Source organism: Pseudophryne corroboree, chromosome 11 (assembly GCF_028390025.1).
Source record: "Pseudophryne corroboree isolate aPseCor3 chromosome 11, aPseCor3.hap2, whole genome shotgun sequence".
Lineage (NCBI taxonomy): Eukaryota > Metazoa > Chordata > Amphibia > Anura > Myobatrachidae > Pseudophryne > Pseudophryne corroboree.
Window position 1 is genome coordinate 268873282 of NC_086454.1, and position 22091 is coordinate 268895372.

At 47.5% G+C, this 22091-nt stretch overlaps 1 protein-coding gene and 1 long non-coding RNA gene across 4 annotated transcripts in view; one reads left to right on the forward strand and one right to left on the reverse strand.

The window, feature by feature from the left end:
- The window catches only part of VAT1L (vesicle amine transport 1 like), a 213214-nt gene that overhangs the window by 88698 nt on the left and 102425 nt on the right, over positions 1–22091 (forward strand). For all 3 annotated transcript variants that reach the window (XM_063945386.1, XM_063945385.1, XM_063945387.1), the window contains exon 2: positions 9451–9580. In XM_063945386.1, coding sequence (XP_063801456.1) covers positions 9451–9580 — 130 coding nt within the window. The remainder of the gene's footprint in view (positions 1–9450; positions 9581–22091) is intronic.
- LOC134969436 (uncharacterized) overlaps positions 8232–22091 on the reverse strand; it is a 102787-nt gene continuing 88927 nt past the window's right edge. Inside the window, exon 3 of the long non-coding RNA XR_010189481.1 lies at positions 8232–8307. This is a non-coding gene — a long non-coding RNA (uncharacterized LOC134969436). The remainder of the gene's footprint in view (positions 8308–22091) is intronic.

Below are 22091 nucleotides of genomic sequence, written 5' to 3' on the forward strand. Positions count from 1 at the left end.
AGGAGAAAGTCCTGAAGCTTCAGGACAGGATTCGTTGCTTCCTTTCTCGTCCGCAAGTGTCGATACATTCGGCGATGCAAGTGCTGGGCCTCATGGTGTCAGCATTCGACATGGTGGAGTATGCTCAATACCATTCTCGCCCCCTCCAGAAGCTGATTCTAGCCAAGTGGGACGGCCTACCTCACCGGATCAGGTCTCAAATGATCCCATTGACTCCGGAGGTCCGTCTGTCGCTGCTCTGCTGGCTCCAGGACCAACAATTGTGCAGGGGCCGTCCCTTCTGGATATCCAACTGGGTTCTGTTGACAACAGATGCCTGTCTAAGAGGTTGGGGCGCGGTGCTGGAGCAGCACTCCTTACAGGGTCGGTGGACCAAGGAGGAATCTCTCCTCTCGATCAACATTCTGGAGTTGCGGGCGGTCTTCAATGCCTTGAACCTGGCCCAGCATTTAATTCAGAACCGTCCTGTTCAAGTACAGTCGAACAACGCCACCACAGTGGCTTACATAAATCATCAAGGCGGCACTCGAAGCCGTTTGGCAATGAAGGAAGCCTCACGGATTCTACAGTGGGCAGAACGCCATCTACCGGCAATATCGGCAGTATTCATTCCGGGAGTCCTGAATTGGGAAGCGGACTTTCTCAGTCGTCAGGACGTGCATGCAGGCTAGTGGGGCCTCCATCCAGAAGTGTTTCAACTCCTCGTGGAAAGGTTGGGTCTTCCAGATGTGGATATGATGGCGTCTCGACACAATCACAAGGTTCCGGTCTTCGGAGCAAGGACAAGGGATCCGCAAGCAGCATTCGTGGATGCGCTGGCGGTGCCGTGGAGGTTTCGGCTGCCGTACGTGTTCCCTCCGGTGTCACTCCTGCCCAGGGTAATTCGTAAGTTCAAGCAAGAAAAAGGAACTCTGCTTCTCATAACTCCGGCGTGGCCCAGACGGCACTGGTTCTCAGACCTGCAAGGCCTATCGTCAGAGCATCCACTTCTACTTCCACAACGCCCAGACCTCCTCGTTCAGGGCCCTTGTGTCTACCAGGACCTAGCCCAGCTATCTTTGACGGCGTGGCTCTTGAAGCTTTCGTCTTGAGGGCTAAGGGTTTTTCTGAAGAGGTCATTAAAACTATGTTGCGGGCCCGGAACCGGCTTCTGCTCGTATTTACCATAGGGTCTGGCATTCATACTTTGGTGCGCATCTAACAATTATGACGCTTCCAAGTTTAGTACAGCCAAACTTTTGGCTTTCTGCAGCAGGGCCTAGATTTAGGCCTGCGTCTGGTTCATATTTCTGCCTTGTCGGTGTGGTTTCAGAGAAAAATTGCGACTTTACCTGATGTTCATACTTTCACTCAGGGAGTGTTGCGTATCCAACCTCCCTATGTCCCGCCTGTGGCTCCTTGGGACTTGTCGGTGGTTTTGAAGGCGTTGCAGGAGCCTCCATTTGAACCTCTTGGTTCAGCTGACCTTAAGTGGCTTTCCCTTAAGGTGATGTTCTTGCTGGCTATTGCCTCTGCTAGAAGAGTGTCGGATCTGGGTGCCTTGTCTTGTAGTTCCCCATATCTGATTTTTCACCGTGACCGGGCGGTTTTTAGGACTCGTCCCGGATATTTACCTAAGGTGGTTTCTTCGTTCCACCTTAATCAGGAGATTGTGGTTCCAGCCTTTGTCTCTCCTGATTTGTCTCCCAAAGAGCGGTCTTTGGATGTGGTACGGGCTCTCCGTATCTATGTGAAGAGAACTGCTTCTATTCGAAAATCTGATTCTCTCTTTGTTTTGTTTGGATTTCACAAACGTGGCTGGCCTGCTCACAAGCAGACCCTAGCCAGAGGGATTAGAATGGTGATTGCACATGCTTATGTGAAGGCTGGTCTGTCAGCTCCTGCTCACATTACGGCCCATACTACTCGGTCTGTTGGACCTTCTTGGGCGGCCCACCGTGGTGCGACCCTTGATCAGTTGTGCAAGGCGGCTACGTGGTCCTCCGGGAACACGTTCATAAGGTTCTATGCCTTAGATACTGCCGCTTCCCAGGATGCTTCCTTTGGACGCCGGGTTCTTGTGCCCGCTACAGTGCATCCCCTCCCATAAGGAACTGCTTTAGGACATCCCCATTGTCCAGACTTGTGGAGCCCAGTGTACCCCGCAGCAGAAAACTAGTTTTATGGTAAGAACTTACCTTTGTTAAAACTCTTTCTGCGAGGTACACTGGGCTCCACAAGGCGCCCACCCTGACGCACTTAGCTTCTTTGGGTTGATATGGCATTAGCCGCTGACACTTCTCTTGTCGTGAGAGTGTGGTGTATGTGGCTACTAACCGTTGTTGTCTCTTTTCCTGCTTCTGCATTGGGCTGGTTAACTAAAACTGAGCTCCTGTGCTGGGAGGCGGGATGATATAGGAGGCGGCGCTGTGCATTCTGGGAACAGGCAAAGCTTTGAGCCTGTTGGTGCCTCGGATCAAGATCCTACTCTACACCCCATTGTCCAGACTTGTGGAGCCCAGTGTACCTCGCAGAAAGAGTTTTAACAAAGGTAAGTTCTTACCATAAAACTCGTTTTTTCTTTAAACAAAAAAAAATCGTGTCAACCTTTTGTCATGTAGAACTTGCTGATGTCGACCTAATGTTTGTGTAGACCTATTGTAGGTGTCGACTCAGTTACTGTCGACCAATTTTGGTCGACCTGGACACTGTTGACCTAAGTGTGGTCCACCCTATGAACCACACCCGCCCCTTACACCCGTTCAGCCAGTGACCGGACTGTACAGCAGCTGCGAATGAGACAACTCCAAACTGCCTGGTAGATCAGGCTAATGCACTGCAGTCCCGACCATTGCATAGGGCAGGGATGGGGAACCTTCGGCCCTCCAGCTGTTGTTGAACTACACATCCCAGCATGCCCTGCAACAGTTGTAGCATGGCCAAATAGCAAAACTGTAGCAAAGCATGCTGGTATGTGTAGTTCAACAACAGCTGAAGGGCCAAAGGTTCCCCACACCTGGCGTAGGGGCAGAGCCCTAAAATCGGGAGTGTGCCACAGAAATCGAGCTGTAATATGTGCCTATCCTAGCACTGTGTTTATCTGTGGTCTCCAGCATCGAATGTGCCAAAGGAGAATTCCCAATCTCCCAATACAATCATTACTTCTAAATCAGAATAAGATACGCATTTATTCACATACAGTAGATATATCCAGGGATGTATAGATACGCTCAATATATTTTTGTATTTATCTTTGAGGCTAAACATTATGAGGTCCGCCATTCATGATGAATTAGTGTGACTCATTTTTCAATTGATGTATCATCCATCATCCATAGAGGAAACGCAGGGCTGGGATGTGTCATACTCAGTCATACTCTAGTTGGAATCACCGTCTCGCAGAGGTATGGTGCTGCTTCCACCTGATTGCTGAGAATGTGTGAAATGAAGCACTGGAGCAGAACTGGGGCATTTGTGACTCCAGGGAGATTACACTCAGCAATGATTGCAGAGGTGTATGTTAATGGTGGCACTGCTAACAGTTCAAGCAGCTAATGCCAAGTTAGCTGCACATAATCTTCCAGATGTACAGTAGAACACAATAGCTGTAATAATTTACCAGAAAAAGAGGCAGTTATTCCAACTCTTATTTGACAGCAAAATGATTTCTTATCCTATGCCTGACAACTGTTTGTGCAGGCTGATAGGAGTGTAATTTTGCCAGGAATAGGAGTTTCTTGACCAGTTCATAATCGTATGTGTTTTAGTTGAAACAGGGTCGCAGGGCCATAGCTAGGTGTGGGCGATTTGTGCCACTGCCCACAGTGCAGGGCCTAAGGAGTGCCTCCATGGCTCCCCAGTTATTTGGAGACACCTGCAGCTTAGTTGCTGTCACAGGCTCAGCTACTTCCTGGTCCAGCTGTGCAAGGGCATGGCCCCATTGTGACAGGTATGAGACGAGTCCCATCTTTGGGCAGCAATACGAATCCATTTCATGCTAACATTTTGAAATATACCTACAGAGATGCAGTTACGATATACTAGATCATACCTGCTGAGTGACAAGAAAATACACAATATTTCAACATGCTACATTGTAAGTACACGTGCCTAAATATCAGAATATTTACATGCATTGCTCCTGTTCTCGGTAGTTGTCCAACATACGTATTCCCCGAGCAATGCTGGCCTTTCTTGTCCCAATCTTGCCACTGAGGGTGGGATGTTTCAGTTTTCGCATAAAAATTCTGGTACATTCCACCCTCTTTTGCCTGCATACTGGCACCTGTGATCATCGGTATGGAGCTGCATCTACCTGCCGGGGTAACTCTTCCCTCAGAAGAATTCTATGGTACTACTGAGCCACTAGTCCACAGTGGATACCTGCTGCAAACCCTTTTTCTCTAACGTTCTAGTGGATACTGGGGTTCTGCACTTTAGTACCATGGGGTATAGATCGGGTCTACTGGAGCCTGGCACTTTAAAACCTTTAGTGTGTGTATGTCCAACCTTTTATTCACCTTTACCTTGTCACACCTACCTCCGCTGCATGGGGAAGCAGCACATTATGGACATACCTCCAATGTCCCAGAGTTAAGGTGGGTACACACTGATAGATATATCTGCAGATCAATTGATCTGCAGATATATCTATGGACGGATTGGGCAGTGTGCTGTGCATACACACTGCCCGATCCGTCAGGGACTGACGACATGAACTGGGTGGGCGTGTACACACGCCCGCCCAGTTCGGTTGTCAGTCACCGCCGGCTGCCGCAGCTTCTGTACGGTCGGTCGGCTGGTCGTCCATACACTCACAGCGATGCGCCAATATATCGGTAGCTATATTGGTCGTTGGCTGTGCTGCATGGCCGACGAGATATGTCTGTGAACGACGGAATTCACAGACATATCGCCTGTACACACTGGCCGACGGACCCGCGATATATCGGCCATTCAATAGAACGGGCAATATATCGGCCAGTGTGTACCCACCTTTAGAACTAATATGCCTGCCACTGGATGGTGACGCAGTCCCCTGTAACCCCAACTGTCCTGAAATTGGATTTATGGTTTTCAGTTTTGTGTATACAGTAAGTACCAGTGGGGGTAATTCTGAGCAGCAGCAAGTTTGTTAGCAATTTGGCAAAACCATGTGCACTGCAGGTGGGGCAGATATAACATGTGCAGAGAGAGTTAGATTTGGGTGGGTTATTTTATTTCTGTGCAGGGTAAATACTGGCTGCTTTATTTTTACACTGCAAATTAGATTGCAGATTAAACACACCACACCCAAATCTAACTCTCTCTGCACATGTTAAATCTGCATGCCCTGCAATGCAGAGAGTTAGATTTGGGTGTGGTGAGTTCAATCTGATATCTAAATTGCAGTGTCAAAATAAAGCAGCCAGTATTTACCCTGCACAGAAACAAAATAACCCACCCAAATCTAACTCTCTCTGCAAATGTTATATCTGCCCACCCTGCAGTGCACATGGTTTTGCCCAACTGCTAACAAAATTCCTGCTGCGATCAACTTGGAATTACCCCCATGGTTTTGCCCAATTGCTAACAAATTTGCTGCTGCGATAAACTCAGAATTAGGCCCAATGTGGTCACTAGAGCGTGAACGTACACAATTAAAAGCATTGCAAAAAAAAAAAAGAGTAATATTGCAATTACTGATTCTTTGTATTGTATATTTAGAAAGTGATAAACTATTATAAATATTTGTATAGATGGCGTCAGTTGCTATGGCTGCAGAAGATGTATTGTGAGAAAGATGGCTGGAGCTCTACCTCAGGTTACTTCATATCTGTGTCTACTGAGCCAAAGAGTAGATCTATAAATGGTAACATGAATTGTAATATACATGGCTCCAAAAAGATTATGGCAGATAGACAAAAGTGTGCAGCTACATTGCTGTGGTGCAGAGGACTTTATGAAGTAGTTTAACTTGCAGCAGCAGGATACAGTTCATTCAGGTTTCATACATATGTATATGACATAAGGAGAAGCTAGCCATTTGGATTATACTATGGGTATATCCATGGAGAATTCTCTCGGTTAATAGATTAGAGATTTCCCATCTACGCAATACGTGGCAATAGAAAATCATTGTCTGTAGGTAGTTTGATCCATCTGCTCTGCACGGTCGTGAAGGCCTGGTCTCTCTCGTGGGTGTGGGTCATTAGATCGACACTGTCTAGGTTGACAATGTTTAGGTAGACCACTATAGGTCGACATGTGCTAGGTCGACAGGTCAAAAGGTCGACATGAGGGTTGTTGGGGTTTTTTATGTTGTTTTCTTCATAGAGTGACCGGGAACCCCAATTAGTGCACCGTGTCCCCTCGCATGGCGAGCGAAGCAAGGTGCCTCACTCCGCTACCGCTTTGCTCGGTACAGGTTACCGTTCCAGTCGTAGTCCACGTGGATCGTTAAGTATGAAAAAGTTCAAAAAAAGGAAAAAATTTGAAAAACTCATGTCGACCTTTTGACCTGTCGACCTAGAAACCCTGTCGACCTTCCAACTCTGTCGACCTAGTGACTGTCGACCTATAGTGGTCGACCTAAACATTGTCGACCTAGACAGTGTCGATCTTCAGACCGGATCGCCTCTCTCGTATGTACTGTAGATATACCTGTGCTTACCTCCAGCATGGTTGGTAGTTGTGGCCATTACTTGCAATAAAGCAGATTATTTAGTTCTGACATGTGAGGGAACAAATCATACTGCATCATCTCAGTCCGCCCTGCCCCTCTCCTGTCACCGCACCTCCCACCGCTATGACTGCTGTTTATTTCCCACTCACTGCAGTGCTAGTTCTGCCCTGCCTCCTTCACAGTGGGAGTCGTTGGGTGCGTTCATTCAAGAGACAAGACAGACCTTATGGAAGATGTATTGTGCAAAGATGATAGACTAGAAATAGCACATAGTGAAAATAATTCTGTTGTACAAATATAAAAGTGTAATATTCAAGAAAGATGCATATACTGTACATGCACAATGGCAGCCTCCTTATAGAGTGCACCAGTTCAGTAAAGATCTGTGAAAATACAAAACGCAAAATGCGCCACACATAGCGCATTGAATGTGATAAATCAACCAATTAAGGCGTCCCAGAGATTGGTAGTGTTTACTGTAAGTAAATAGAAAAGCATAATAGTGTAATAGAGATTAGTTTTGTGGTTGACATTTAATGACCTTGTGGTTAACCTCATAGCCGCTGTTCCAACAATATACTTCTATGGAGAATCATCACCATATAAGTGTATGGGAACCGGTGAATGACAGCTCAGGAGCACATAGCCAATCGGCAGAGTGGCACTATGTGGCTCTCCCTGATTGACTGGTGGGTTTCCAAGTGACATGTCACGTGGAGGCTGGCATTCGGGAAAGGAGATCTATGTGGTCACACATAGATCTCTTACATCCATTGGTGTGGGTATAGTGTTTTTCATTTTTAACCCTGGTTGCCTACATGGAACAAAGAGGACCGATCTACACTGGAATAGAAATTTTTTTTTTTTTTACAAGTATCGCTGAATTGTACTGGAGTAGAGGACTGAAAGGCTAGAGGGGATGTAGGTGTGTGTGACTGTGAGTATGTATGTGAATGTGAGGCAATCCGGTCAGGATCCCGGCGGTCGAGATCCTGGCTGTCAAAAGGCCGACTCCAGAATCCCGTCATTGATCAGAATGCCAGCGCCGACATCCCGAATAGGGTCACAATACCAGGATCCCTATCAAGTGACAGCTGGGCTGTTGGAGAGGTAAACCGCGGAGTTGGGGGAGGTAGGTTTAGACTGCTGGGGGGGGGGGGGGGAAGGGGGGGTTAGAGTTAGGCTGTGGGAAGGGGGGGGGGTGTTAGGTTTATGCAGCAGGGTGGGGGTTTAGGGATAGCACCCCGGGGAGGGTAAGGAATAGGCTGTGGAGCAGTGGAGGAGGGTTAGGTTTAGGCTGCGGGGGGGTGGGGGTGGTTGTGATAGGATTAGGCACCACCGGGAGGGTTAGGTTTAGGCGGGGTGGGGGGTTTGGTTTAGGGTAAGGCTGAAGTAAGGGAGGGTCAGGGTTAGGGGGTAATGGGGTGAGGGATAGCTTGCTTCCCGACCCCTATCAGGATTCTAAGCAGCTGGATGCCAGCAGGCATTTCTGCCCCAGCCCGAGTGTGAGTGTGCAAGTGTGTTTAATAAACTTTTTCTTTGTACAGTAATATGTGTCCTGTCTTCATTTTAATATTTCTTTTACAGGGGGCCTTTGATGTCCTGTCTTGTAGTTCTCCAATTACCAGCATGCAGGGGTCGCTTGTTGGAACCTGTAGTTCCTCCTGTAAAATACGATATTACATTTTATTTAATTTTATTTTATACTTGCCGATGATAAACCAGGGCTTCACCCCTTTCCTTGGGTGCCGTGGAAGGGGGGAGGAACCCTTTATTGGGTGGATCCTCACTCTTCCAGGGATCCCCAGCCAGGAATGACTAGTGGGGGGGGATTAATGATATGGCCTCAGGGACCAGCTTGCGGCATTACCTCCCTGGCTAGTAGAGCCCGGTTCTGGTTACAAAAATATTGGGGATCACTACATCTATTTTCTGCCGTATTTTTGGAATCAGAACCGGTCCAAGAGCCCAGTGCTGGTTCTTTAAATACAGGGAGACCGCAGCCATTTTTCTCCCTGTATTTTTAGAACCAGGACCGGCTCATAGAGCCCCGGACAGGTTATGTTTATGGGGGGGGTGACCCCACACACTTTTTTTATCTATTTTTTAACCACTTTCGCACATTTTAACACAGAAGTACTGCACAGATCTCTCAGATTTAAACACGCTGCTAGAGGGACATCTATTTGAAAAGTGCATGTTGATCTGAGTTTGCTCAATTCACGAGTGTGTTTGCAGAAACGATTCTAGGTAGATTCCCATGTTTCAATGTTGTCTATGGAAAGTACTGTACATCTGAATTTGGCTGATGGTGTATTTGATTGTATATGTCTATATCCACCCCTGTTTTGTATTTCTATTTAAACAAACTCTCCCACATTTGTTCTTTAGTAAATTTCCATGTTGTAAATTTACCCCTCTCTCTCTCTCTCACTCTCTCTCTCTCTCTATATATATATATATATATACATAGTCATGTGTGGACTAAAAGTTTTATGGTAGGGGGCGCAGAATTTGTAGTTACGCCACTGGTAACTTAACTACATCCATTTTGCGTAGTGCAGGAATCCATTATATTCAGTGTAACTGTAGACTTTTGTTTTATACTAAAAGCTTTAATTAGTGTGTAAAAAGATATGTATTGATTCATGCAGAATGTGCCTGGAAAGATGGAAGGAAAAAGTTCCTTCATTGTTACTTCTATCTATCAAAGGGTCTTATTGGGGATAATGATGGTTTTGTAGGAAATAATATTGTGCTGTAAAAACATACTGTATTAACATTATCTTATTGTATTTTCCTTGTAGTGGTCTAAACTTCATTGATTTGATGGTCCGCCAAGGGAACATAGACAATCCTCCGAAAACGCCACTGGTCCCTGGATTTGAGCTGTCTGGAATTGTTGAGGCGCTTGGAGGAAATGTTACCGGTTTTGAGGTAAATTTTGTTCTATTTCATAAACCCAATGGGGAGATATACTAGGCCTTGGAGAGTGATAAAGAGAGAGATAAAGTACCAGACAATCAGCTCCTAACTGCCATGTTACAGGCTGTGTTTGAAATTGGTTGGTAGCTTTTCTCTCTCTATCACTCTCCAAAGCTTAGTACATCTGCCCCAATGTAATCTGAAACAGTTACTAAATTGGAACTGTTACTGGGAATTAAAAACTTTACATGATTATGACATTAACACTCTTAGTTTTGCCTCCATCTGTTTCCTGGTCTCTCGTAGCGATGGAAATAATTGAAACTAGTTCTTGTTTAATACAAAAAGGAAAAATGTATACCAGTGCTGGCTGCTCAAGAAATAAATGAAATAAATCAATATATACGGCTTGTTAAAAATTATTACACATTTTCTCTATCGTCCTAGTGGATGCTGGGGTTCCTGAAAGGACCATGGGGAATAGCGGCTCCGCAGGAGACAGGGCACAAAAAGTAAAGCTTCAGGATCAGGTGGTGTGCACTGGCTCCTCCCCCTATGACCCTCCTCCAAGCCTCAGTTAGATTTTTGTGCCCGGCCGAGAAGGGTGCAATCTAGGTGGCTCTCCTAAAGAGCTGCTTAGAAAAGTTTAGCTTAGGTTTTTTATTTTACAGTGAGTCCTGCTGGCAACAGGATCACTGCAACGAGGGACTTAGGGGAGAAGAAGTGAACTCACCTGCGTGCAGGATGGATTGGCTTCTTTGGCTACTGGACATTAGCTCCAGAGGGACGATCACAGGTACAGCCTGGATGGTCACCGGAGCCTCGCCGCCGGCCCCCTTGCAGATGCTGAAACGAGAAGAGGTCCAGAATCGGCGGCAGAAGACTCCTCAGTCTTCTTAAGGTAGCGCACAGCACTGCAGCTGTGCGCCATTTCCTCTCAGCACACTTCACACGGCAGTCACTGAGGGTGCAGGGCGCTGGGAGGGGGGCGCCCTGGGAGGCAAATGAAAACCTTTTTTGGCTAAAAATACCTCACATATAGCCTCCGGGGGCTATATGGAGATATTTAACCCCTGCCAGAATCCATTAAAGAGCGGGAGACGAGCCCGCCGAAAAAGGGGCGGGGCCTATCTCCTCAGCACACAGCGCCATTTTCCCTCACAGAAAGGCTGGAGGGAAGGCTCCCAGGCTCTCCCCTGCACTGCACTACAGAAACAGGGTTAAAACAGAGAGGGGGGGCACTAATTTGGCGTTAGAAATATATAAAAGATGCTATAAGGGAAAACACTTATATAAGGTTGTCCCTATATAATTATAGCGTTTTTGGTGTGTGCTGGCAAACTCTCCCTCTGTCTCTCCAAAGGGCTAGTGGGTCCTGTCCTCTATCAGAGCATTCCCTGTGTGTGTGCTGTGTGTCGGTACGTGTGTGTCGACATGTATGAGGACGATGTTGGTGAGGAGGCGGAGCAATTGCCTGTAATGGTGATGTCACTCTCTAGGGAGTCGACACCGGAATGGATGGCTTATTTAGGGAATTACGTGATAATGTCAACACGCTGCAAGGTCGGTTGACGACATGAGACGGCCGACAAACAATTAGTACCGGTCCAGACGTCTCAGAAACACAGTCAGGGGTTTTAAAACGCCCGTTTACTTTAGTCGGTCGACACAGACACAGACACGGACACTGAATCCAGTGTCGACGGTGAATAAACAAACGTATTCCTTATTAGGGCCACACGTTAAGGGCAATGAAGGAGGTGTTACATATTTCTGATACTACAAGTACCACAAAAGAGGGTATTATGTGGGATGTGAAAAAACTACCGTAGTTTTTCCTGAATCAGATAAATTAAATGAAGTGTGTGATGATGCGTGGGTTCCCCCCGATAGAAAATTATGGGCGGTATACCCTTTCCCGCCAGAAGTTAGGGCGCGTTGGGAAACACCCCTTAGGGTGGATAAGGCGCTCACACGCTTATCAAAACAAGTGGCGGTACCGTCTATAGATAGGGCCGTCCTCAAGGAGCCAGCTGACAGGAGGCTGGAAAATATCATAAAAAGTATATACACACATACTGGTGTTATACTGCGACCAGCGATCGCCTCAGCCTGGATGTGCAGAGCTGGGGTGGCTTGGTCGGATTCCCTGACTAAAAATATTGATACCCTTGACAGGGACAGTATTTTATTGACTATAGAGCATTTAAAGGATGCATTTTCTATATATGCGAGATGCACAGAGGGATATTTGCACTCTGGCATCAAGAGTAAGTGCGATGTCCATATCTGCCAGAAGATGTTTATGGACACGACAGTGGTCAGGTGATGCAGATTCCAAACGGCACAAAGGTGTATTGCCGTATAAAGGAAGAGGAGTTATTTGGGGTCGGTCCATCGGACCTGGTGGCCACGGCAACTGCTGGAAAATCCACCGTTTTTACCCTAAGTCACATCTCTGCAGAAAAAGACACCGTCTTTTCAGCCTCAGTCCTTTCGTCCCTATAAGAGTCATATCTGCCCAGGGATAGAGGAAAGGGAAGAAGACTGCAGCAGGCAGCCCATTCCCAGGAACAGAAGCGTTCCACCGCTTCTGCCAAGCTCTCAGCATGACGCTGGGACCGTACAGGACCCCTGGATCCTACATGTAGTATCCCAGGGGTACAGATTGGAATGTCGAGACGTTTCCCCTTCGCAGGCTCCTGAAGTCTGGTTTACCAAGGTCTCCCTCCGACAAGGAGGCAGTATGGGAAACAATTCACAAGCTGTATTCCCAGCAGGTGATAATCAAATTACCCCTCCTACAACAAGAAAAGGGGTATTATTCCACATTATATTGTGGTACTGAAGCCAGAAGGCTAGGTGAGACCTATTCTAAATCTAAAAAAATTTGAACACTTACAAAGGTTCAAATCAAGATGGAGTCACTCAGAGCAGTGATAACGAACCAGGAAGAAGGGGACTATATAGTGTCCCGAGACATCAGGGATGCTTACCTCCATGTCCAAAATTTGCCCTTCTCACTAAGGGTACCTCAGGTTCGTGGTACAGAACTGTCACTATCAGTTTCAGACGCTGCCGTTTGGATTGTCCACGGCACCCCGGGTCTTTACCAAGGTAATGGCCGAAATGATGATTCTTCTTCGAAGAAAAGGCGTCTTAATTATCCCTTACTTGGACGATCTCCTGATAAGGGCAAAGTCCAGGGAACAGTTGGAGGTCGGAGTAGCACTATCTCGGATACTGCTACAACAGCACGGGTGGATTCTAAATATTCCAAAATCGCAGCTGATCCCGACGACAAGTCTGCTGTGCCTAGGGATGATTCTGGACACAGTCCAGAAAAAGGTGTTTCTCCCGGAAGAGAAAGCCAGGGAGTTATCCGAGCTAGTCAGGAACCTCCTAAAATCAGTGCATCATTGCACAAGGGTCCTGGTAAAGATGGTGACTTCCTACGAAGCAATTCCATTCGGCAGATTTCACGCAAGAATTTTTCAGTGGGATCTGCTGGACAAATGGTCCGGATCGCATCTTCAGATGCATCAGCGGATAACCCTATATCCAAGGACAAGGGTGTCTCTCCTGTGGTGGTTACAGAGTGCTCATCTTCTAGAGGGCCGCAGATTCGGCATTCAGGATTGGATGCTGGTGACCACGGAGGCCAGCCCGAGAGGCTGGGGAGCAGTCACACAAGGAAAAAATTTCCAGGGAGTGTGATCAAGTCTGGAGACTTTTCTCCACATAAATATACTGGAGCTAAGGGTAAATTTATAATACTCTAAGCTTAGCAAGACCTCTGCTTCAAGGTCAGCCGGTATTGATCCAGTGGGAAAAACATCACGGCAGTCGCCCACGTAAATAGACAGGGCGGCACAAGAAGCAGGAGGGCAATGGCAAAAACTGCAAGGACTTTTCGCTGGGCGGAAAATCATGTGATAGCACTGTCAGCAGTGTTTCATTCCGGGAATGGAAACTGGGAAGCAGACTTCCTCAGCAGGCACGACCTCCACCCGGCAGAGTGGAAACTTCATCGGGAAGTTTTCTACATGATTGTAAACCGTTGGGAAATACCAAAGGTGGACATGATGGCGTCCCGTCTGAACAAAAAACGGGACAGGTATTGCGCCAGGTTAAGAGACCCTCAGGCAATAGCTGTGGACGTTCTGGTAACACCATGGATGTACCAGTCGGTGTATGTGTTCCATCCTCTGCTTCTCATACCTAAGGTACTGAGACTTATAAGACGTAGAGGAGTAAGAACTATACTCATGGCTCCGGATTGGCCAAGAAGGACTTGGTACCCGGAACTTCAAGAGATGCTCACAGAGGACTTATGGCCTCTGCCGCTAAGAAGGGACTTGTTTCAGCAAGTACCATGTCTGTTCCAAGACTTACCGCAGCTGCGTTTGACGGCATGGCGGTGGAACGCCGGATCCTAAGGGAAAAAGGCATTCCGGAAGAGGTCATTCCTACCCTGGTCAAAGCCAGAAAGGAGGTGACCGCACAACATTATCACCACATGTGGCAAAAATATGTTGCGTGGTGTGTGGCCAGAAAGGCCCCACGAAGAAATTTCAACTCGGTCGATTCCTGCATTTCCTGCAAACAGGAGTGTCTATGGGCCTCAAATTGGGGTCCATTAAGGTTCAAATTTCGGCCCTGTCGATTTTCTTCCAGAAAGAAGTGGCTTCAGTTCCTGAAGTCCAGAAGTTTGTCAAGGGAGTATTGCATATACAACCCCCTTTTGTGCCTCCAGTGGCACTGTGGGATCTCAACGTAGTTCTGGGATTCCTCAAATCACATTGGTTTAAAACCAGTCAAATCTGTGGATTTGAAGCATCTCACATGAAAAGTGACCATGCTCTTGGCCCTGGCCTGGACCAGGCGAGTGTCAAATTGGTGGTTTTTTTCTCAAAAAAGCCCATATCTGGTTGTCCATTTGGACAGGGCAGAGCTGCGGACTCGTCCCCAGTTCTCTCCCTAAGGTGGTGTCAGTGTTTCACCTGAACCAGCTTATTTTGGTGCCTTGCGCCTACTAGGGACTTGGAGGACTCCAGGTTGCTAGATGTTGTCAGGGCCCTGTAAATATAGGTTCCAGGACGGCTGGAGTCAGGAAAACTGACTTGCTGTTATCCTGTATGCACCCAACAAACTGGGTGCTCTTGCTTCTAAGCAGACTATTGCTAGTTGGATGTGTAATACAATTCAGCTTGCACATTCTGTGGCAGGCCTGCCACAGCCAAAATATGTAAATGCCCATTCCACAAGGAAGGTGGGCTTATCTTGGGCGGCTGCCCGAGGGGTCTCGGCTTTACAACTTTGCCGAGCGGCTATTTAGTCAGGGGCAAACACGTTGGTAAAATCCTACAAATTTGATACCCTGGCTAAGGAGGACCTGGAGTTCTCTCATTCGGTGCTGCAGAGTCATCCGCACTCTCCCGCCCGTTTGGGAGCTTTGGTATTATCCCCATGGTCCTTTCAGGAACCCCAGCATCCACTAGGACGATAGAGAAAATAAGAATTTACTTACCGATAATTCTATTTCTCGGAGTCCGTAGTGGATGCTGGGCGCCCATCCCAAGTGCGGATTATCTGCAATACTTGTACATAGTTACAAAAATCGGGTTATTATTGTTGTGAGCCATCTTTTCAGAGGCTCCTCTGTTATCATACTGTTAACTGGGTTCAGATCACAGGTTGTACAGTGTGATTGGTGTGGCTGGTATGAGTCTTACCCGGGATTCAAAATCCTTCCTTATTGTGTACGCTCGTCCGGGCACAGTATCCTAACTGAGGCTTGGAGGAGGGTCATAGGGGGAGGAGCCAGTGCACACCACCTGATCCTGAAGCTTTACTTTTTGTGCCCTGTCTCCTGCGGAGCCGCTATTCCCCATGGTCCTTTCAGGAACCCCAGCATCCACTACGGACTCCGAGAAATAGAATTATCGGTAAGTAAATTCTTATTTATTACATGGACATATAAATTCATACTAAAAGGTAGGTAAAAAAGCCACATATAGCCTGTATTGATCAATAATATCACAATAGATGAATTTCCACAATGCTGTCTAGGATTTACTCACATAAGGATAGTGGCCCTCATTCCGAGTTGTTCACTCGCTAGCTGCTTTTAGCAGCATTGCAAACGCTAGGCCGCCGCCCTCTGGGAGTGTATCTTAGCTTAGCAGAATAGCGAACGGAAGATTAGCAGAACTGCTACTAAATAATTCCTTGCAGTTTCTGAGTAGCTCCAGACCTACTCCTAGATTGCGATCAGCTCGGTCCATTTAGTTCCTGGTTTGACGTCACAAACACGCCCTGCGTTCGGCCAGCCACTCCCTTGTTTCTCCAGACACTCCCGCGTTTTTCCCTGACACGCCTGCGTTTTTTAGCACACTCCCGGAAAACGCTCAGTTACCACCCAGAAACGCCCCTTTCCTGTTAATCATTCACCGATCAGCAGTGCGACTGAAAAGCGCCGCACGAACACCAGCAAATCTACTAAGTTTTGTGTAAAATAACTTAGCGCATGCGTGCTGCGTACCATGCGCATGCGCATTTAGCAACAAATCGCAGCATAGCGAAAATCGGCAACGAGCGAACAACTCGGAATGACCACCAGTGTCACTGGGATGAGTATCAATAATCGGCTGTATTAGCATAGTCCGATAGTTTTGCAGTCATGAAACTGTTACCACTGATCCAGATATTCCCCTAAAGAACATTTGAAGGGGAAGGTCTTTTAACAACGCTGGTTAAAACGCCCCTCTATGCTCCTCCTACCAGACTCAGTTTAGAAAATGTGCCCGGAGGAAGCTCCTGAAGAGTTTTCTGCATTTATTTTCTCTGTTTGTTATTTTCAGGCAGGACTGGATGGCACCAGCCTGCCTGCTTCATGGGACTTGGGGGTGGACGGGGAGGGGGACAGCCCAACCTTTTGAAGGGTTAATGGTCCCGTTCCCCGCTGACAGGAAACTAGCTCCTGAGGGAACTATTTGCACGCCCCACCACGGCAAGCGTACATTCCCGCAGCATGCCGCCAGCCCTAACAGAGCCAGAAGAAAGAAGAGTGGTGAGTACTAAGCCGGCGTCCCGGTTAGCAGGTCACCAGCCATTATGGCGGAATGAGGGTACAGAGACGCTGGGCTTCTACGGGGGCGGCGGAGTCTCATTACTCAGTACACAGTGCGGACGCACCGCTTCTGAGGGAGCGCACTGAGTCTAAGTACACTACGGGTGTACACAGTACCCAGACTGGCATTACCGACTTAAAAGGCGACTGACTCCATTTTAAGCACTAAAAATTACCTCAGCCAGTATAAAAAAGCGGGAAGACCACGCGCCATTGAAGGGGCGTGGCTTCACTATGAGCGGACCCAGCATCTCACCAGCGCCATTTTCCCTCTGCAGTGGACACAGACGCTGACTGACAGGGACGCGCAGCTCCTCTGGAGCGACTCCAGATTACCTCAGCGGTACCAGGGGGTCATAGCATAGGGGGATCGCTTACTAGTGTACTAAGTCCCCAATATGGGTACTTAGTCTGCGACCCGGCTAAGCTTGGCATTAGCAGTAAGGGCGCTGTGTGCTAGCTCCAGGTTATCTCTGTGTCTCTCTTGAAGGGCTCTTTGAGGGTTAATTGTGCTTTTAACCTGTTCCTGTGTGTTTGTGCTGTCACTGTCAAAGTTTGTCAGACAAAGAGTGTGTTTCATGTAAGGCACAGTGTTCCTCTTCTCCAGAGGATTTACTACAGTGTACTCAGTCCAGTGCACCCTCCCAGGCTAGCGGGGCAGAACCAGCTTGGCTGAATTCCATTAGGGGAATGATCTCCAATATTTCCGCTAAATTGTCCCGCAATGAGAAAGAGACGCAATACTTGAGACAATCGATGACTGAGTTTATGAACAGAGTCTCAGTACCCAAACCAGCGTCTCAGTCCCCTGCCATTTGTCCGCAAAAACGTCCTTTGGCCCATATCCTGCAGTCTGACTCTGATGACGAGGGGTCAGATATGGAGGTGGGTGAGGTGGATGCAGAGGTGGGGGAGGCAGTCACAGGGAATAAAGGCTCTCACAGAAGCTATTAGAGAGGTTCTGCATATCCCTGATAAGGTAACAGAGAAGACTGAGGAATCTTATTTTAATGTAAAAAAGAAATCCTCAGCCACTTTTCCTGTGTCAAAGGAACTAAATACCCTGTTTGAAGAACCGTGGGTTAATACTGATAGCGAATTTCAAATCCCTAAAAGGTTGATATTATCTTTTCCCTTTCCTCCTGGGGATAGAAAAAAATGGGAAAATCCACCGATAGTGGATGCATTAGTATCCAGGCTGTCACGGAAAATTGTGTTGCCTGTCCCTGGTGAAGCCTCCCTAAAAGACACAGCTGATCGTAGAATTGAGAATACACTCAAATCTTTGTATACAGCTGCTGGGGTGGCACAGAGACCCACTATAGCATGTGGATGGATTACTAAGGCCATCGCAAAATGGTCAGGTAACCTAATTGAGGGGTTAGGTACCTTGCCTAAGGGGGAAATTATTTTACTCCTGCAACATATACAGGACTCTGCAAATTTTATGGTGGAAGCCATAAAAGAAATAGGCTTGCTTAATGCACACACCACTGCTATGGCAGTGTCAGTACGCAGAGGCTCATGGCTACTCCAGTGGACTGCTGATGCAGACTCCAGGAAAGGCGTTGAAGGCCTACCCTTCACAGGAGAGGCCTTATTTGTAGATCAACTAGACAAATGGATCTCCAAAGCTACTGCGGGTAAGTCCACGTATCTTCCTTCTGCAGCTTCCCCAGCCAGGATGGTTTACTCAGGACCTAATCTACAGTCCTTTCGGACTGCCAAGTTCAAGGGCAAAACCAGAGGTTCTTCTACAGCCACCAGAGGTGCTAGAGGTAAACTACGAAAACCAGCAACTGCAGGTTCACAGGAACAGAGCTCAAGTTCTGCTTCCTCAAAGCCTTCAGCATGACGGTGGACCGCGATGCCTGGAAGACCGGCAGGTGGGAGCCCGACTAAAAATTTTCAGTCACATCTGGACAACATCATGCCAGGATCCCTGGGTCATATATCTTATCTGCCAGGACTACAAACTGGAGTTTCAGGAGCTCCCACCTCACAGATTCTTCAAATCAGGCTTACCAGTTTCACAGGAAGCAAGTATAACCTTAAAGGACGCCATTCAAAAACTGGTACAGACTCAGGTCATTGTTCCAGTTCCACCTCATCTGCAACACAGGGGATATTATTCCAACCTGTTTGTAGTACCGAAACCGGATGGTTTGGCAAGGCCGGATTTTGAACCTCAAGTCATTGAACCCGTACTTACGAGTGTTCAAATTCAAGATGGAGTCTATTAGAGTGGTGATCTCAGGTCTGGAGGAGGGGGTTATTCTTGTGTCTCTGGATATCAAGAATGCGTACCTTCACATTCCGATCTGGTTGCCTCATCAGGCTTATCTACGGTTTGCACTGCAGGACTGTCACTACCAGTTCCCGGCCCTGCCATTTGGTCTCTCCACGGCACAGAGAGTGTTCACCAAGGTAATGGCAGAGATGATGTTTCTACTCCGCAAGCAGAGAGTGAACATAATTCCATACCTGGACAATCTTCTGATAAAGGCAACGGTTGATGGACAGTATTCGCCTCTCAACCACACTACTCCTGGATCACGGGTGATTCTGAACTTACCAAAATCTCACCTGGAACCGACACAGAGACTTTCCTTTCTGGGAATGATACTGGATACGGAATCTCAGAGAGTGTTCCTTCCTGTGGAGAAGGCTATGGAAATCCAGTCGATGGTTCGGGCTGTCCTGAAGCCAACCCAGATCTCTGTGCCTCTGTGCATTCGCCTTCTGGGGAAAATGGGGGCCTCTTACGAGGCGCTTCAGTACAGCAGGTTTCATGTGAGGACCTTCCAGCTAGATCTGTTGCACAAATGGTCCGGATCACATCTGCACATGCACCAGAGGATCCGTCTGTCGGGGTTCGGGATTCAGAATTGAGTTCTGCTAACCACGGACGCAAGCCTCAGAGGTTGGGGAGCAGGCACCCGGGGGGTGCAGTTTTAAGGAAAATGGTCAAGTCAGGAAGTCATCCTTCCAATGAACATCCTGAAACTCAGGGCTATCTACAATGGCCTTCTGCAGGCCTCATCCCTACTTCGGAATCAGGCCATTCAAGTCCAGTCGGACAATGTAACGGCAGTAACGTACATAGACTGACAGAGCGGAACGAAAAGCAGAGCAGCAATGTCAGAGGTGTTAAATATTCTCCCCCGGGAGGAAAAAAACGCTGTGGCATTGTCGGCGGTCTTCATTCTGGGAGTAGACAACTGGGAAGCAGATTTTCTCAGCTGACATGACCTGCACCCAAGGGGAGCGGAGCTTTCACCCGGAAGTGTTCAGGTTCTTGACACGTCGGTGGGGATATCCACAAATCAACATGATGGCCACTCGTCTTAACAAGAAGCTCAAGCGGTATTGTTCCAGGTCGAGAGACCCACAAGGAGTGGCAGTAGACGCTCTGACAACTCCGTGGGTCTATCAGTTGGTGTACATGTTTCCTCCGCTTACTCTGATCCCAAGAATTCTAAAAAGAATAAGAAGGGAAAAGTTTCAAGCAATACTCATTGCTCCGGACTGGCCAAGAAGGGCCTGGTACGCGGACCTTCTGGAGATGCTCCTCGAAGATCCGTGGCCTCTGCCTCTTTGCGAGGATCTTCTGCAACAGGGGCAGTTCGTCTATCAAGACTACGTTTAACAGCATGGAGGTTGAACGGCTGATACTAGCCAGAAAACGGATTCCTGACAGGTTCATCCCGACTATGATTCAAGCCAGGAAAGGGGTAACGTCTAAACATTACCACCGTATATGGAAGAAGTATGTCTCTTGGTGTGAGAGCAGACAATATTCTGTGGTGGAATTTCATCTGGGACGTCTCCTGCTTTTTCTTCAGGAGTGGATGTGGGCCTACGCCTAGGTTCCATTAAAGTCCAGATTTAGGCTTTGTCTATTTTCTTTCAGAAACAATGGGCTTCTCTCCCTGAGGTCCAGACATTCTTGAAAGGCATCTTGGGATCTCAATTTGGTGCTGCAGTCCCTCCAATCGGACTGGTTTGAACCGTTACAGGAGGTTGACGTAAAGTACCTTACGTGGAAGACAGTCACACTATTGACCTTGGCCTCAGAAAGACGTGTGTCGGAACTACGGGTGTTGTCTCACAAACAAGAGTCCCTATATAATTTTCCACGAGGACAGAGCTGAACTCAGAACTCGTCCGCAATTTCTTCCTAAGGTGGAGTCCGCTTTTCACATCAACCAACCTATTGTGGTTTCGGCTGTGACGTACACCTCTGCTGCTTTAAAGTCTTAGGATGTTGTGAGGGCTTTGAAGGTGTATGTAAAGAGAACAGCTCGTCACAGAAAATCCGACTCGCTGTTCGTTCTCTATGATCCCAATTGGGTGTCCTGCTTCAAAGCAGTCTATTGCACGCTGGATCAAGCTCACGATCCAGCATGCTTATTCCATGGCAGGATTGCCTGTTCCAAAATCTGTACAGGCCCACTCTACTAGGTCGGTGGGTTCATCTTGGGTGGCTGCCTGGGGAGTCTCGGCTTTACAGCTCTGCCGAGCAGCTACTTGGTCAGGTTCGGACACATTAGCAAAGTTCTACAAGTTCGATACTTTGGCCTCTGAGGACCCTTCAGTTTGGTCAATCAGTTCTGCAGTAACCTCAGCACTCTCCTACCCGGTTTGGGAGCTTTGGTACTTCCCCATGGTACTAAATGGATTCCCAGTATCCTCTGGGACGTAAGAGAAAATAGGATTTTAATTACCTACCGGTAAATCCTTTTCTCGTAGTCCGTAGAGGATACTGGGTGCCCGCCCAGTGCTTCGTTTTTCCTGCACTGTTACTTGGTTAAGTATTCTGGTTTGTTCAGCTATTGCTGTTCATGTTTCAAGTTTGGTTAGCATGGCTTTCCTATTGTTCTGTGTGTGTTGGTTCGTAATCTCACCACTTTTATTATCTATCCTTCTCTCAAAGTATGTCCGTCTCCTCGGGCACAGTTTCCTACACTGAGTCTAGTAGGAGGGGCATAGAGGGAGGAGCCAGCGCACACTATCAAATTCTTAAAGTGCCCAAGGCTCCTAGTGGACCCGTCTATACGCCATGGTACTAAATGGATTCCCAGTATCCTCTACGGAATACGAGAAATTATTTACCGGTAGGTAATTAAAATCCTGTTATAGGCATGCTGCATATCATTTCAATCAGCAGAAGCTGCCTGCACGTCCTATTACATTACTTTGCATCTAAGACACATTTTCGTGGAAAAAACACCAAAAAAAGTCGCTTGGTGCTACCGAGTCTCGCCACGGCATGTCGTGACTGCAAGGGCTGTTTAGCGTGAATGCAACAAGGATGTAAGAGGACACATCTGTATATATATTTGAATGAAACTAAGAGGAACTTAATTTTTGATTTCTAAATCTTTTGAA